Raw genomic sequence first — 17,171 nt, 5'->3', positions numbered from 1 at the left:
AACGCAATCCTGTACTTTCTAAACAGTTATCTGTAATAGACAAGAAAATGTTTCATGCAGGGCAGTCATTTCGTAACAAAGTAATAACTAAGGTAGAGGACTGTTATTTTGTGTGTGGTAAAAAAGCATATAAATGGTTACCTGAGAATTGGTCTGGCAGTTGTTTTTTGGGGTACCTGGTTCCGGCCATCCGACACACTGCAGTTTTGCCTCAAGGGAGTATTCAAAATACTCGAGACGTAACCAAAAAGACTGTTAAGAAACCCGAGAATCCAGTGGGACAAATCGAAGCGGGCTGGAAAAACCATTGTGATGTGGGAACCAAACTTGCGCACATGGACTTCAGTGATGCTGTCATATACTGGGCAGGTATATCACCCATGTATGGCGAAGTTAAATCAATATGGGAGCTGCGAAAACTGTCCAGACTTCTCATAGTAATGAGTAATGCGACTTTTTCTGCTCTTGAACTGATAACTGATGAACTGAATGCCATGAGAACTGTAGTGCTCCAAAACCAAATGGCTCTTGACTTCACCCTAGCGGCAAGAGACGGAACTTGCGCTTTAATCAAAGAAGAATGACCATCAGCATGAGATTGATGATCATCTCGAGGTGATTCAGCAAGTGTCGGCCATGACCAAGCCAGGCCCAAACCCTCTGACAGATTTTTTTCCAGAATGCCTTTGGGGGGTGGGGCTCCATTTTTATGAACATATTGATTGCTATTGGGGTAGGATTACTCCTAATAGGAGTTTGTATTTGTTGTGGAATCCCCTGCATAAAGAGATTAGTTAAAGAATTCATAGATATATCCGTATCTGAGACTATGTATCAAAGTACTGAATTTGAAGAGCTGCTAAAATGTGAACCACTTTCATAAAAGTTTAAACTGAATGACTTTCTTAACTGCAAATCCTGAATGGAAGAGGTTAGGAAAAAAGCAAGCTGTTTATTCTTTCTTAAAAATAGAATAAAAAAGTATTAACAGGAGGGAAATGTTAGAAAAATATGTATTAATGTGTGTATGCTTAATGCCAAATTAATAATCAAGTATTTTAATACACTTTTCATTCTATTTTTCATGCACTGTATTTTATACAAATTGAGTTTCATACGAGACTGAAAAGATGCTTTTTGAAAACTGCAGTATGCTTTCTGAAACTTGCAAGTTGCTCTCTGACCTAGTAACTGCTAGCACAGCAATATTCATGTTTATGCCTTGTGGAAATGTAATTGAGAAGCAGGTGTTTATCTGCTAGGTCAGAAGTGAATGAATGAACAATGTCTTATGTTATAAATGTAATGATTTTAGACAAACAGCTCTGTCCAGAGGATGGGAACCTCTGCAGCTGTAGTAATTTAGAAATAAAGTAGACAAAGGATTATTAGAGAAATGAACTGCTAGCATTGTGCTTGATTTAGCCATAGTATCTTGAATGTAGCATAACATCTATCTAACTGGGAGTAATCAAGGTCATGTTGTTTTCCTCAGGAAGTTTCACATAAAAAATGATAAATCAGCAGAAATTCATGGGAAAGATGGTCAGCAGATGATGATGAAAAAGGTGGTAAACTGTTACGTCAGCATGGTAGGACACAACCAGTTTAAGAATGTATAAAAATAAAAGTATTTCCTGTTTCTGGTTAGACAAACTCTGTATTAGCACGTTTTTGTCTCCTTGCTGCAAGATTAAAGTGCCTTAACCTAAACCTACTGTGTTTTAATCATTTGTAAAGTATATTTTTCCTTTGACAGTCTGCAATTTTATTATTCTTAATATAGTTAAAAGGATGGAGTAAGATTTTAGAGACTTTCAAGCTAATTTTTTGAAGAATTCCACCATGAAATTATCAGGCCCTGGAACTTTGTTAGGTTTAAGGCTGTTTATAGCCATAATGATCTCTTGTTGAGTGATAAGAGAGGATAAAGAGTCTTGTTGAGCTTGAGAAAGTTTTGGAAAATTAATTTGATCTAAGAATTTATTCAGCTCCTGGTCTTCTAGATATGGGATTGGTCACTGTACATTTGAGAGTATAAATCTTTAAATCGGAAAACAATATCATGATTGGAAGAGTATGTTTTTCCTTGGAATTGTTTATTATAGGTTCATAGGTTTGTACTAGGCTAATGGCCCTGGGACCTTTACAAGCCTAGCCATAGGATTACCCTGGCATAGTGCCACTCAACCTTAGTTCCCAGTACATCTGTCGAGTAGAGCCACTGGTGTCATCCTGGGGTGAATTTTCTGTTTCCCATCAACTCATCAAGATTTCTCTTGAAGAGGGTCAGCGAGGTGCTCTGCTTGACATGTATGGGAAGTCTGTTCCATAGCATGGGCAGTCTCTGGGTTATGAACCTGTCCCTCCAGCATGTTCTGTTAATTGTGATAATGAGGCTGACGTCTCTGGAGCATGTGGTGTGGAGGGATTGGGATTTCTTTAGATGTAGCATTTCTAACGGAGCTGGGTTAGGCATGGCTTTGTAAGCCAAGTAGAGATCACCTCTAAGTAGGTGATATGAGACAGAGAATATTTGGAGTTTTTTGAGTCTGTCCATATAGGACAAGTGTTTAAGGCCTAGGATCCTCTTTGACAGGTACTTTTGTGGCCTCTCCAGTTGTTGCAGGTGTCTAGTGAGGTACATGCCAAATGGGGCATTGTACACAATGATTGGCCTAATGAGGCAAAAGTAGAGGGAGACAATGTCCTCTTTCTTCCTGGATGCAAAACCCTTAGTAATGAGATGCGCCACATAGAAGGACTTTCTGACCACAGTGGCAATGTGGTAGTCAAAAGAGAGGGGCTGTCAACCTGTGCTCCCAGATCTCTTATAATGCCTTCTTTGTTCAGTGGACTACCATCAATGTGGTAATTCATGGGTACCGGGTTTTTCCCAAAGGGGATGACGAGACATTTTTTGGCATTGAGCTTAAGGTCATGGTTCTGACACCAGTCGTTGGTCACAGTGAGGCCATTCTGTACAATGTCAGCATCACTCGGGGAGTTAATCATAGCTCCCAACTTGCAATCATCTGCGAACTTTGTCAGCCAGAGTCCCTTTGTGTTGGCCTGGACTTCAGAGAAGTAGATACCAAACAGGAGAGGACCCAGGACCAAACCCTGTGGGACTCCACTCGTGACTAATTGGAGTCAGCTACTTTCGCACTGTGGGTTCTATCTGTGAGCCAGTTTGCAACCCACCTAGTGATATAGGGGTTGATGCCAAGCTTAGTGAGTTTTTCTATGATTCCTGAGTGGGGAATGGTATCAAAAGCCTTGGCCAGATCAAAATAGACTGTATGAACCACCTTGCCTTCAACCACAGCTCTGGTGACTGACTCAAAGAAGACGACCAAGTTGAGGAGGCATGATCTATCCTTCACAAAACTAAACTGTGTGGGATCCAGAGTTTGGACATTCCCTATATCCTTGTTTATTAGGTCCATGATGATGCATTCCATAGCTTTGCATATCAGACTCATCAGGCTAATGGGGCGATAGTTCCCAGGGTCTGTAGTCACTCCTCCATTGTAGAGAGGGATGACTGTAGCAGTGCACCATTCGGCAGGGACAAAACTTAAGGTGAGGCTATGATTGAACAGAGTACACAGGTGAGGTGTCAATTCACTCTGTAGTTCATGTAGAACACAATCAGGGATATTGTCAGGTCCTATAGAAGCTGTATTCTTGGCCTTGGACAGTGCTGTTTTAACCTGTGCAGCAGTAATACTGGGTGCCTGGCAATCTATTGGTATTGTGATTGGTCCTTTGTGAGGGGGGGTGTAAATTGGCACTGAATCTGTCAGCCAGTATACTGGCAATATCTGTTGGCTCAGTATAGGAGGTACCATTGTGCAGTACCTTAGAGAAAATCAGGGTTTTGCCGTGGAGATTCTTTACATAACTACAGAAGGCCTTGTGGTCATCTTTATTATCTGCTGCAATTCTGTTTTCATACCTAGCTTAAGAAGATTTGATGAGGGATCTCAACGTTTTATTGAGGCAGATAAGAGAGTTTTGGGACTTCACCTTTTATTATAGAAGAAGGAGTTCTTTGATTAGTTATTCTAGCCAATTGTTTAGAAAGATAATTGATCAGCTTGAACTAAATATATTTTTTTCTGAATGAATTGTTTTTCAGTTTCTTGATTGTGTGTAGACTAAAGATTAGCTTCTAGTAAGTCTGAAGCTTTTATTATCTCCACTCCTTTGTCTCCACAATATTGCACCACAAAACACTTGTGGCCTTTAACAGGAACAGAAGCAGTATCATGTTTCTGAAAACTCTATGATCTGACCAAAATCCCTTTTTATGTGCAATATTTGATTGAAGAGGGGTAACTGTTTTCATCCTGCATAGTAGCTTCTGCATAGAAAAGCATTCATAACCAGGCTCTTAGTGATATTCCTGCAAAGAAACATTTCATAAATGTTTACTTCATATATGTAGATCACAGCATATGAATTATTTTTACTTACTGAAAGGAAAGCTGTTCCAAAAGCATTAGTACTGACAATATGTAAGACTTGTTTGGTTGCCAGTCCAAGTTCTGACAACCATAGCTACAATCCTTGGAATGTGTACTAAGTTGAAGGCTGTGATATCACTGAATACGATACTTATTCCAAAGTTCACCATCTCAGAGTCAGTACATGTAAGTAGGAGGTATCTAGGGGGCATACAGCCCCCCCAATCTCAGAGTTAGTATACGTAAGTAGGAGGCATGTAGGGGGCACAGCGTCCCCCCCACCAGTGTCAGAGAGTACAGTGAAGTGAAGCTTCTTTCAGAAATGTTTAAAAGGTGTGTGAGTTTTGGAATTCACTGTTTCTTGCTTGACTGCAGTTTATTTTTACAGGTGTCAGGACACGCAAAATTATGTCTTGTACTTGAAATAGGCAGCCAGACTTTCCATAGAGCAGGCAAGTGTCAAACTAATGGTGATGCAATATATAAGTTATCTGATCCAGAAAAAGTTAGAAAACTTTGAGATGCTTACAGCTAAGCAAGTGCTAATGTTAAAAGTATTCAGAGATTAAAATGAACAATATACTGCAAAATAATTAATATATTTGAAAGTTTGTGAACATGTATAGAGAATAAGGCCTATAGTAACTGATCTAAGTGTTATATATTACTATTATTTACAGATAGTGCATAGTCCGGATGTAGCGTGATAGACCCTCCCCAAGCATGAAATGTATAGGTTCATAGGTTTATAGATAAGTAGTAGGCAATCAGGCCACAAAACCAATAGAAACCTATCCATTAACCCAGATTCAAAACTTTCCCTATTCAAATGGAGGATAATGCAATATATACCTAGGGAGAAACTGATCCTGCAGTCATATTATCCAGTCTTACCTTAAACATAACAAGAAACCCACTCTGTTTGAAATGTAATGAAAGTTTGATAAAGAAAATAATGTTTCAATATTCTTGGAAAACCCAGAAAGAAAGAAAAACATTGCCAGATAGGACAATGACTGTCATCACTTCCAATATGAGAAAAGAAGTAAATGTGCTGTGACCTGTGTCAAACAGTACATTGATAATTTACACTTAAAACACAACAAATCCCACAGAAACACACGAGAAGCCATAGCCTACAGTCTGGGGACTATGCTGGCCCATTCCTTGGAAAGTGTTTTTGGTTTTGTTAGGTGTTTATTCTGACTGGATGAATAATTGTAATATGGATTTTTGTAGTTCTCAAGTAGTTACTGAAAAAACTTAGGCAAATTTTTTTTTTCTTTCATGGCATTTGAGAAGTCCCATATTCTGGTAGTGGGTCTTGTTTACAGGATTTGAAACATTTATGGAGGGAAATGTATTTTGTGATGTCTGCTGTTTATGCTTCAACTGTTTATCGCTGTACAAACTTTGAGGAAACAGCTGATGAAAATGAAAGGTGAGACTATGGAAAAATGCTTCAGATTATCAAGATTAGAGTACAGATGAAATCTATAAATTAAAATGTTTTGCATCTGGAAATACATAAGACTTATAAGTATAACTGAAATGGATCCAGGAAGTGTGTGATGTTTAATTTAATTTACTTAGATATTAATTGTTATAAACTCTTTTTACCAGTGAGCTGGGTCACAGAGCAGGGGGAAATTATATGTATGGATAGTTTAGAGTAATTAGTTAATTAGCATGTTTTAAATAGATGGGAAGAAATAAGCTTTTCCATTCACACAGCTATAAGTCTATTTTTATGGCCCCTAGAAATGCATTCTGTCCATATTTCACAAGCTAATAAAACATAAATAATTCCAGCAAATACTCCACTGAATTTTAAACTTCTAATTATTTAATTCATGACAGCTTACTTCAGCTAGAACTGTTTTCAGTTTAGATCATTATTTTAATTTAAATTCTTTTACTTAAAAAAATACACAGCCAGGGTTTTGTTTAAAAATGATTGTTCTATTTATGGTAAATAGTTCTGTGTGCAGTACTATTATGTGCCTCATAAATGATGCAGCAAGTCAAAATTATGTCTTTAAATTCTATCTGAAAGGTGTTAGTAAAAACAACAGGAAACTTATAAATCTAAATGCATCTATAATTATTTTTATTATTACTTAAGTGTAGATGAATGCCACAACTTCCAACCAGGTCCAATTAAATCTGTGGCATGAAATTCAGTACAAATTTTTTGACAGTATGTAATACTTTAATCCAGTGTAATAGTTTCTACCTCTAGTTCGCAAGTGTTAGACTCTTGAGATTTGAAATGTTCTTGGTGTCCCTCCAACTTCACAATTACCACGATTACATACTGCAAAAGGGATAATTCTCACATTCCTCCCATTAATTACATGCTTAATACTAAATACATTATTATTAAACTTTTCACAGAAACAGTCCATTTTATGAAACTGTATATGATATTCAGAATAACCTCAGAATAAGCAGTCCTTTTGAATGTGTTGAGAGAATCGTGCAAGTTTTTTTTTGTCAGGGCAAAGCCTCAGTTAAACATTAGAGACACGCACGGGCAGACGTTTTTACACTAAAGGTAGCTAACAGTTTCCTAGTATTTAACACGTGCCAGAACTTTTAAGTGCTGCAACAGCAAATGGCAGTTTTCTTAGACTTGTAGTTAGAAAACAGTACAGGTCTGTGCAGCACCTGTGGAATTAATATTGCCCTTATATTTAAACATCTCATTTCTAGAAATTATGTTAAGCACATTTCATTTACTTGATTACTGATGTCCCATTAAATCACCATGCTTCATCTCAGTGGTGTAACATTTACATCTATGCAAATGAGTATTCTTCTCTATAAAGATGATGATGATTGCACAATCTTGGACTGAATAATAATTTCTTTTACTCAACATGGAATGAAACTGCTGCTTCAGGTATATTGTGGCACTTAATACTCTTTCTGTACAGGACTGGTCTTTAATGGGTAAACAGTACACTTGTAAATTCAGTCAATTCATTTTCGACCGTCTACTTTATACTTTTGTGAGGGAACTGGTAGTTATCACGGAAAGTAGTGTGAGGAAGGCCAGGAATTAGTTTGTAGTATACATGCACTTTTAAAGCATATACATTATCTAGAGAAGTGTGTAAGAGGTGCGGACATAGATATTAACGCAAAGGGTGAGAGGATACACAATCTCACTAAAAGTATCTCCCTTAAAAGAACACACAAGGCCGGTGGTAATCTCCAAAAAGTTTATGTAAGCGCTTTCGTTGAACAAGTAATCCAACTTCTTCAGACACAGGACAACAGTTAAACATTCAATTTAAAATATTCCGAAAGGAAATGACATCAACAATAATGTCAGCAGGAAATGACATCAGCAATAATGACATCATAAACAATCCCGTACTTATAAAAAAATAAATATAAATAAAAATATGTTGTTTGTACAATACTACTATGAATAAAGCTATAATATAAAACAAGAATAGTTTATATACACCAATTGTAAAATAATGTCTCCCAAACAAAACTTACTCATCTTTGAAGTGCTTTTAACTTTAAAATACACTTCAAAGAGCAATACTCATTGAGACCTGGATAGGCAGAAGCATTAAGTTTCAACTGCAAATACAATTCTCTACTTTCTAAAATGAATTGCCATGGGCCACCTCTCTTGTTTTTTGTTACCTGCTCAATAACCATGTATTCAAAGGAGTGACCCTCATGTTCCATGATATGTCTAGCCAAAGCACTGTTGCCATTACGCCTGCCAGTACTGTATTGGTGTTCATAAATTCTCTCCTTAAGATGTCTCTTAGTCTTACCAATATAAAATGCAGCACAGTATTGGCATAAGGTGATGTAGACAACCCCAACACTTTCACAATTAAATCTGCCTTTCAGATAATGAATGGTGTCAGAAATGCAGAACCTATTTGACACCTTTATAAAATAGCAACTTCTACAGCACCCACATTTGAACATATGAAAGTGCTTACATAAACTTTTTGGAGATTACCACCGGCCTTGTGTGTTCTTTCATCAGTTTATTGGCTTTGTTTTGTTTTTTTCTCACTCCCTTAAAACACAAATTACTGACAAAAATAATACTTCATGTGTAACTATAGAGATGATAACCTTTTACTTTATAAGAACAAAACTATGGGGGATACACAAGATATTTAACACTTTTGTGAAATACTAAATAATGTGAGCTGATATTTTTACTTTCAATTAATTTTATGGAATGCGACTAGATCAGCATCCCAAATCTAGATTTCTCTACCCTGATTTCATGTGTATAAAATGGGAAACAGGAGTTGTGGATGTGTGTGTGTGTGTGTGTGTGTGTGTGTGTGTGTGTGTGTGTGTGTGTGTGTGTGTGTGTGTGTGTGTGTGTGTGTGTGTGTGTATGTGTCTATATGTATATATAATATATATATTCCCTATCACATTATCGAAGTTTCAAAACACCAAAATTCATGAGGTTGTGACCACATGGCTCAAGTTTTGAAACTTCAAATGTTTTGAATGGAGATTGCTGTGCAGCACAGAACAAGAAATTTACCCTTTTCCACAATGTAATGTGAATGTGGAGTTGGTATGTTTAATTAGCAGGGGGTGTGGGGGGTGCAGGATGGCTTGGCCCATGCAAAAACATTAAAGATAGAATTTTTTTGCTTTTTACTTTTTTCCGTTCAATTTTCGGCTGGAGCACCTTCTGTGTGGAGTCTGCATGTCCCCCCCACGGCGGAGTGACGTTAAAGACATGCAGGTAGGTGTGGGTGTGAATGAGTGTGCCTTCTTTGAAGGTCGGGCACTGGGCTGGCAACTCGGCACCGTAAAAAACACTGCCAATCATGAGTGGACCAGAGTTCCACTGTGGCGACCCCTAATCTGGAAAAGCCAAAAGACTTTTTTTTTTTTTTTTACTTTTTTCCAGTGTTTTGGAACTTCAGTAATCTAACATAGATCCATATACATATGTATATATATATATATATATATATATATATATATATATATATATATATATATATATATATATATACACATGTATATGTGTGTGTGTGTGTGTGTGTGTGTGTGTGTGTGTACTTTTTTTCCCTTGAGCCACATACTTGTACATACTTGTAAATATGATTCAGGTGATTCACAATTTTTACTTATTTCTATGAGATGTATGATACTTTATAGGTTTATAGATTCATAGGTGTGTACTAGGCTAACAAACATAAGAGCATTTTTAAGCCTAGCCATGCATCCCAAATCTCTGACAAATTCTAGTACTCTTGATAAGTGTAAGCAGAGGCTTGGGAGGTGAAATATTTACAAGAAGGAGCCTAGGAGATGATCCATTTACAGGCTGCCTGTGTCCATTATTGACAATGGTGCCAAACCAGGGATTAATTTTCTGTTCCCATCCAATTGTCCAAGTTACACTTGAATGGGGTTAGGGAAGAACTCTGTTTCACATGGATGTGGAGCCTGTTCCAGAGAAAGGGTAGTTTCTGTGATACATACCTGTCTGTCCAGCAGGTCCTATTTATATCACAGGCAAGGTTTAAGTCTTTAGAATGGGTAATTCTGGTGTTGTTTGTTTTGTGGATATGCAGGAGGTCTGTCAGAGTGGGGTCCGACAATGCCTTGTATGCCTGACATAGATCTCTCCTCAAGAGTCCGTTAGAGACAGAATACAGGGATAGAGCCTTGAGGTGGTATGCATAGGACATGTTACTTACTGCCTCTATTTTTTTAGTGAGGAGCCTCTGTGGATGTTCCATTTGGTACATACCAAATGGGGCACTGTACTGAATGATAGGTCTTATGAATGCTGACTATAGTTCATAGGTTCATAGGTTCATACTAGGCTATCTGCCCTGGGGCATTTATAAGCCTAGCCCGATTGTGTTTGGCATACGCCACCCCTTGATTTGAGTATGCTGTGCCCTTTTTAAAGTTTAGTTTACTGTGCCTCTGTTTAATAGTGACACGGAAGTAATCCTCAGGACAAACCTACGATCCCCCATCCACTCATCAAGATTCTTCTTGAACAGAGTCAGTGAGGTGCTCTGCCTAACATGAATTGGAATTCTATTCCAGAGCGAAGGGAGCCTCTGGGTTATGAATCTGTCCCTCCAGCATGTTCTATTTATTTCTGTGCTGAGGTTCAAGTCCCTCGAGCACGTGGCTCTAAGGGATTTAGATTTACTGAGGTGGAGCATGTCCATTAATTCTGGTTTGGACATAGCCTTATATGTCAGGCATAGATCACCTCGAAGTAGGCGGTATGCAACTGAGTAGAGCTGGAGTTTTTTTAACCGAGCAGCATATGGCATCTGTTTGAGTCCCTTGATCCTCCTGGTGAGGTACTTTTGGGATCTTTCTAATTGCTGCAGGTGTCGGGTAAGGAACATCCCAAAGGGGGCATTGTATTCTATGATGGGTCTGATGAGGGATGAATAAAGGGGCATGATTACCTCTCATGATCTAGATGTAAATCCTTTCATGATGAGGTGGGCTATGTAGAAGGTCTTTCTAACCACTTTGGCAATGTGGTTGTCAAAGGAGAGATTGCTATCAACTTGGGTCCCCAGATCCCTAATTACTTTCTCTGTACTTAATGGGTTACCACCTATGTGGTAATTTGTGGTCACATTGTTTTTGCCAAAGGGTATGACTATACACTTTTTGGCATTTAGCTTTATGACTCTGGCACCAGTTATCCATCTCTGCGAGATCTTTTTGAAGGATGTTTGTGTCAGCTGGAGAGTCAGTTATGGTGCCCAGTTTGCAGTCATCTGCGAACTTGGTGAGCCATAGTCCCAGAAAAGTAAATACCGAACAAGAGAGGTCCCAGGACAGAACCTTGTGGGACGCCACTTGTGACCGGTTTCGAGTCTGACATGGCTCCAGCAACTCTGACTCTGTGGGTTCTGTCTTTGAGCCAGTTTGCGACCCATCTTGTGACATAGGGTTTTATATTTAGGCTGGATAGCTTATCTATGATGCCCAAGTGGGGCATTGTGTCAAATGCCTTTGCGAGGTCTAGATAGGCTGTGTGGACTACCTTCCCTTCATCTATGGCCTTGGTGACTGTTTCAAAGAAGTCGACCAGGTTCAAAAGGCAAGATCTGCCCTTGACGAAGCCAAATTGGCTAGGATCTAGTGTCTTTAGGTCCCCAGTGTCTTTGTTTATGAGTTCCATGATGATCCTCTCCATAGCCTTGCATACTAGGCTAGTCAGGCTTATGGGGCGATAGTTTCCAGGGTCCGCAGAAGTGCCACCTTTGTGGAGTGGGACCACTGTTGCTGTACACCATTCTTTGGGCACATATCCTGTAGTGAGGCTGAGATTGTACAGCAGTTTTACTTGAGGGATTAGTTCTTCTTGGAGTTCATGTAGGACGCAACCCAGGACACCATCTGGTCCCATGGAAGCAGTGTTTTTTGCTTTGGAGAGTGTGGCCTTCACTTGAGCATCAGAGATGCACTCTGCGGGGATAGATACTTGCTCTTTTGGGGGGGGGGGTGGAGAAGTTTGCACTGAACCTGTCTGCCAGGATATTGGCGATGTCTGTGGGTTCAGTGTATTTTTTGTCACTTAGAATCAACTCAGAACAAGTCTGAGAGTTGCATCCCAGGTTCCTAACATAACTGAAAAAAGCCTTATGATTGCCTTTAGTCTCCTGTTCAATTTTTCTCTCAAAGCTGGCCTTGGAGGATTTTATGAGGGATCGTAATATTTTGCTAGTACTGATCAGAGATGCCTTCCTTCTTAGGGATTTTGCTCTATCATGTAGTAGCTTCCTCCTTCTGTTGTACAGTTTATTTATGGCTGGGGTCTGCCAGACTGGACGCCTGCCTTTGGATGATTGGGTCTTGATTTTGTTTGGGATAGCATGATCCATGCATTCCTGGAGATGTCCGTAGAATGCGTTTATATAGGATTCTGCAGTTTGGGCCATAGTTTCCACTGGCCCTGGGGCCTTGAAGGATTCCACTTTGGTTTTGAGAAGTGTGAAGTTCACTTTTGAGAAGTTTTTCACTGTGGTTTTCTGGGCTGGGGGTGGGGTCGGGATGTGGATATCCAGTGAAATTAATTTATGGTCTGATCTTACCAATGAGGGATATACTTCTGGTATGGAGCATAGAGTCCCCATGTTGGTAATGATCAGGTCTAGTATGTTTTCCCCTCTTGTGGGAGTGGTGACTAGTTGTTCCATAGCATTTGACTTTATAAATTCCAGGAACCTTTGGGCTAAGGTGCTGGGGCCTGAGTAATGCTCCCAGTCTATGTTTGGGTAGTTGAAGTTGCCCAATATAATGGTGTTTGGAGAGATCTTCATGTTCTCCAATGTTTTCAGGAAATTCCTGACTTTGAGAGGGTGGTCTGTAGGATGCTATAAACTGAAAAGCAGTCTTGCCCACTGTCAGTTGCACATGGATGGTCTCCGATACTTCGTGCAATGCCACTAACCTGGAGGTGTGGATATCCTTGATAAATATGGAAACTCCCCCTCCTTTTGTGGTTCGGTCTGGGTTTTGGGGCCGAAAAGCATGATATGAGGTATAACCTGGTAGTGCTGGGGTGCTCTCTGGAGCCTTGAACCAGATTTCTGTCACTGCACAGATATTGATGTTCTCCATACTGAGGAGAGCTTCGAGTGCATGCATCTTGAGGTTAAGACTTCTGGCGTTTAGCAGCATTACCCTTAGTTTCTTGTTCCTTGTGCTGTCTATGTTGGTGGGTTTGACTTTTGAGTCTTGCCTAAAAAAGGCACTATGGGGGTGGCAAGAGCCTTTGCCAATATCCGAAAGCCCAGGGGTGACAGGTGCAAGCCGTCCCTAGTGAAGCAATGTGGCTTGTCGAGCATGTCATCCCAGGCTGACAGACACTGGATCCCCTTTGAATGACACCAAAATTTTAGCCAATTGTTAAAATCGATCATTTTGTCTTTATACTGTGGCATCATTCTAGGTGAGGGTAAGATGCTGCTCAAGGTCAGGGTCATACCGGTCTGGGCTACATGATCAGAGAGCTCCTCTATGTCTCTTTTCATGTAGTCGAGGGAGGTACATCTCAGGTCATTCACGCCAGCATGTACAATAACTGAGTCATATTTGTATTTGCTTTGGAGTGACCTGAGTGCTTGCGTTATGTGGCGGATCCTAGCACCCGACAGGCAGCTCACTGTGACCTTCTCTTTATTCAGCCTGGTGAGTGGGACGTCAGTGTGTCTGACAATAGTGTCACCTATTACAAGAGTATCAGGTGTGTTATTCAGCCTTAAGGGCTGTGACTGCTTGGCACACTGACTTTGTGTGCTATGTGTTCTACGTGTTTTGTTTTGGGGTAGCATTTGCTTGGATGTCTGCTTTGGAGGTCTCTGTTGCTTAGGGAGATTTTTGTTTAGAGCTTCCGAGTATGTTTTTGTGTTTTTATGTGTTTGGTTCGCTGTTGTGGTGGGACTATGTGATACTGGAATTGTGTTGTGTGAGGTTGCCTTCTCCTCCTGACTGGTTTCACCAGTTTTGAGATGTGAGAGCTCAGCCTCCAGTTTGGCTATATGGTTGCATCTCTCACATATATTTGAACCTGTTTGGAGGAGGAGAGGGTTGTCCATGTACATGAGACAGTTGTAGCATTGCCTCAAAATTCCCAGATTCACCAGCTGGACTGGAGAGGAAACCATTGACTGACCTTTGGACATGCTAGAGTAATATAGGGAACTGAATTAAAATGGGCCAATAGGGGACAAGGTAATCATAGAGAGTATAAGAGTAAGTAGTACTTATGGTTTATTAGTACTAACTTGTAAAATTACTTATTTGGACCAGTGAGGGACCTTAGAATGAGAATATGGTGTTTAATTTGAGAGATAGAGCAGTTCTAAGGGAAAAAGTGAAGAGCAGACTTTGTGGAGCCAGGAATAGTTTAAACCCAATTAGGCGGCGCTGCCTGATGTTGCGCTATGGAACAATGATTTCTTCGGACCTAGATGCCATACCTTTGTTTATAAGTTGCACAACATATAATGATTTCCTCACACCTGTAGACGCATGATGATCAAAGGATAGATTACTGTCTATGTGTGTCCCCAAGTCCTTGACTATTGGGTCAGCTCTTAGGGGTATGTTGTCAGTATGATAGTTTCCAGAGCTGGAAGACTTCTTGAAGGATATTATTATGCACTTCTTGGCATTTAGTTATCGTTCATGGCTCTGGCGCGAGTTGTTTGTCTGTGCCAGCCCTTCCTGGAGAATATTTGTGTCAGTGGGCAATTCAATGACAGCTCCTAATTTTCAATCATCTGCAGATTTAGTCAGGCAGAGGCCATTGACATTGGCCTTGACTTCAGAGAAGTAAATGCCAAAAGGAGTGGTCCCAGAACTGATCCCTGAGTGAGTCCACTTGTGAATTGCCTCTTTGTAGAGGTGGACTCCCCAAATCCACAAGGTGACATAAGGGTTTGTAGCTAACATCTTATGTTTGTCAACATTGCCCAAGTGGGAGATTGTGTCACATGCCTTGGCCAGGTCAAGGTAGGCAATTGGAACCATTTTGCTTTCATCTGTTGCTTTGCTGACCTTTTCAAAGAAGTCCACCAGGTTAAGTAGGCACGACCTGCCCTTGATGAAACCAGGGGTTGGGAGGGTGGCCTAATGGTTAAGGTGTTTGCCTTACAAACACAAGGTGCAGGGTTTGAGTCTCACAAGGGATAATTGGCTAGGCTTAAAATGGCTCGCAAGGGCAGTTAGCTTAGTACTAACCTATGAACCTATGATTGGGTTGGGTCCAGTGTCTAGAGGTTTTCTATGTCATTACTGATCATTTCCATGATAATTCTTTCCATGTCTTTGCAGGTGAGACTAGTAAGACTTATGAGTCTATAGTTTCTAGGGTCTGTAGATGGTCCATCTTTGTGCAGCGAGTGACTGTTGCTGTTCTCCATTCACGGGGTGCAAATCCTCTTTGGAGGCTACAGTTAAATAACAATGTCTGAAGGCCTGATAGATCATGTTTTGTGCTATTTAGAAGGCACTCTGGGATAGTGTCAGTGCCCACTGATGTAGTATTCCTGGCCTTAGAGAGAGCATTAAGGACCTGTTTCTTTAGTGATAGCAGGGGGGGGTTTATATTTGATGGTATCTCCTGGGGGAAGGTTGATTGGGAGAGGGTGATAAGCTGGAGCTGAATGTGTCAGCCAGTAGGTTTGCTATATCTTCTGGCTGAGTATAGGTGGCACCATATACAATGAGCTCTGCACGCAATTGTGTATTTCCTTTGAGGTTGCCAACATAGCTGAAGAATCCTTTGTTGTTGTCCTTGGTCTGGGAGGCCAAATTTACCTTACATTTGGCTTTGATAGACTTTATTTGTGCTCTGAATTGTTTGTTTAGTTTGATGAGAGTGCTGAATAATAGCACAAGCTTCTGCAGGACAGCTATGAAGGTCCTAAGCAAAAGGCTGAAGCCTGGAAATGTTTGGGCAAGGCAGTCACACATGCAACTGGCTTCCCACTCATGGGGGGAGGGCAGTGCTGTCACCAGTATATTGGCATTGGGCGTTGCAGTCCTGACCTCCTATTCCAATAGGAGGATGAATTTAATCAGTAAATACCACCTATGTACTGTACATAGAACTTTCATATTAGGTACACCTTCAAACTGTCACTTCACGTGATCAACTAATATTACACAGAGCTCCTTCTATGTCTATAGCCTCAGATGAGTTTGAAAAGAACAGGAAGTTGCACAGGAGTACACTGGAGCACCTAAGAGAGTGATGGGGTGAGCATGCATGCGTCATAATATCTTGTGTTTAATATCCATTCATTTACACTGCAAAGATGCCGTGTAGCATGAGAGCTTAGCGAAGCACTGAAAAGATCTTTCACTTAACCCAGGAAGAGATGAGCCTACCAACAGTAACATATTGCTCCTCCAAATAGACATTTTTATGTATGGAATGTAGACTAAACCTTTGGCATAGATAGGACAGACAGACATCTTGACACCTTGTCACCACATCTGCCACATTTTATTTTAACTTATCAAGATGATTTTTTATTTACGTCTAATGTTTTAAGTGACTTTGATTTCACCTGTGCTGTTGTAAATGACGTAGTTCAAAAAAAAGTATTTCTTGGGATTCACATAGTTCTAATAATGTGTTTCTCTCTTTAGGTGATAACAGCGGATGGGCAGAGATTTTTGATATGGTTATTGAAAAGCCTAATCCCGCAGATTTGCCAAATGAGTGCTGTAAGTAGAAATTACACTTGGCATTTTAAACACTTTAATTAAAAGCTACTTTGCATTATAGTACAAGTTCTATTTTGTTTTAAAAAATGTTAGAATTATGCTTTAAATCTAGTAAAGACAAACCGAAGGCTGCTGTGGTTTCAGAAAAATACACACCAGTCAGTAATGTGTAATTTTAACATAGCTGGTAATAATGTATAACTTCTGTTATAGCTGGTTTCTGGCTCATTATTGTATGCTACTTTGCTCCAATTTTGTTTAATACACAGTACAGTTTACAAAAGTTCAGTATAAGATAACCAGTCTCGACTTCCAAATGTTTATAAAGGAAGAAAACGGGAAGTCATCAAATCCAATCAGTTAAATGTTCGGCATAAGTGATTAATCCATTACTTTCACATAAGATGCTATCCTTCAGAATGTGAGCTCTTTGATTAACAAATTAGCAGAACT

The 17,171-nt window shown here is 39.9% G+C and overlaps 1 protein-coding gene across 1 annotated transcript in view; it reads left to right on the top strand.

The window, feature by feature from the left end:
- RXFP2 (relaxin family peptide receptor 2) overlaps positions 1–17,171 on the top strand; it is a 1,960,183-nt gene that overhangs the window by 995,404 nt on the left and 947,608 nt on the right. The window contains exon 3 of the mRNA XM_044073236.1: positions 16,641–16,718. Within this exon, the coding sequence (XP_043929171.1) occupies positions 16,641–16,718 (78 nt within the window). The remainder of the gene's footprint in view (positions 1–16,640; positions 16,719–17,171) is intronic.

This window comes from Protopterus annectens, chromosome 5.part1, assembly GCF_019279795.1.
Source record: "Protopterus annectens isolate FY-2018-M chromosome 5.part1, PAN1.0, whole genome shotgun sequence".
Classification (NCBI taxonomy): domain Eukaryota; kingdom Metazoa; phylum Chordata; order Ceratodontiformes; family Protopteridae; genus Protopterus; species Protopterus annectens.
The sequence above is the reverse complement of the archived record's forward strand: the minus strand, read 5'-3'. Positions and strand labels throughout refer to the sequence as shown.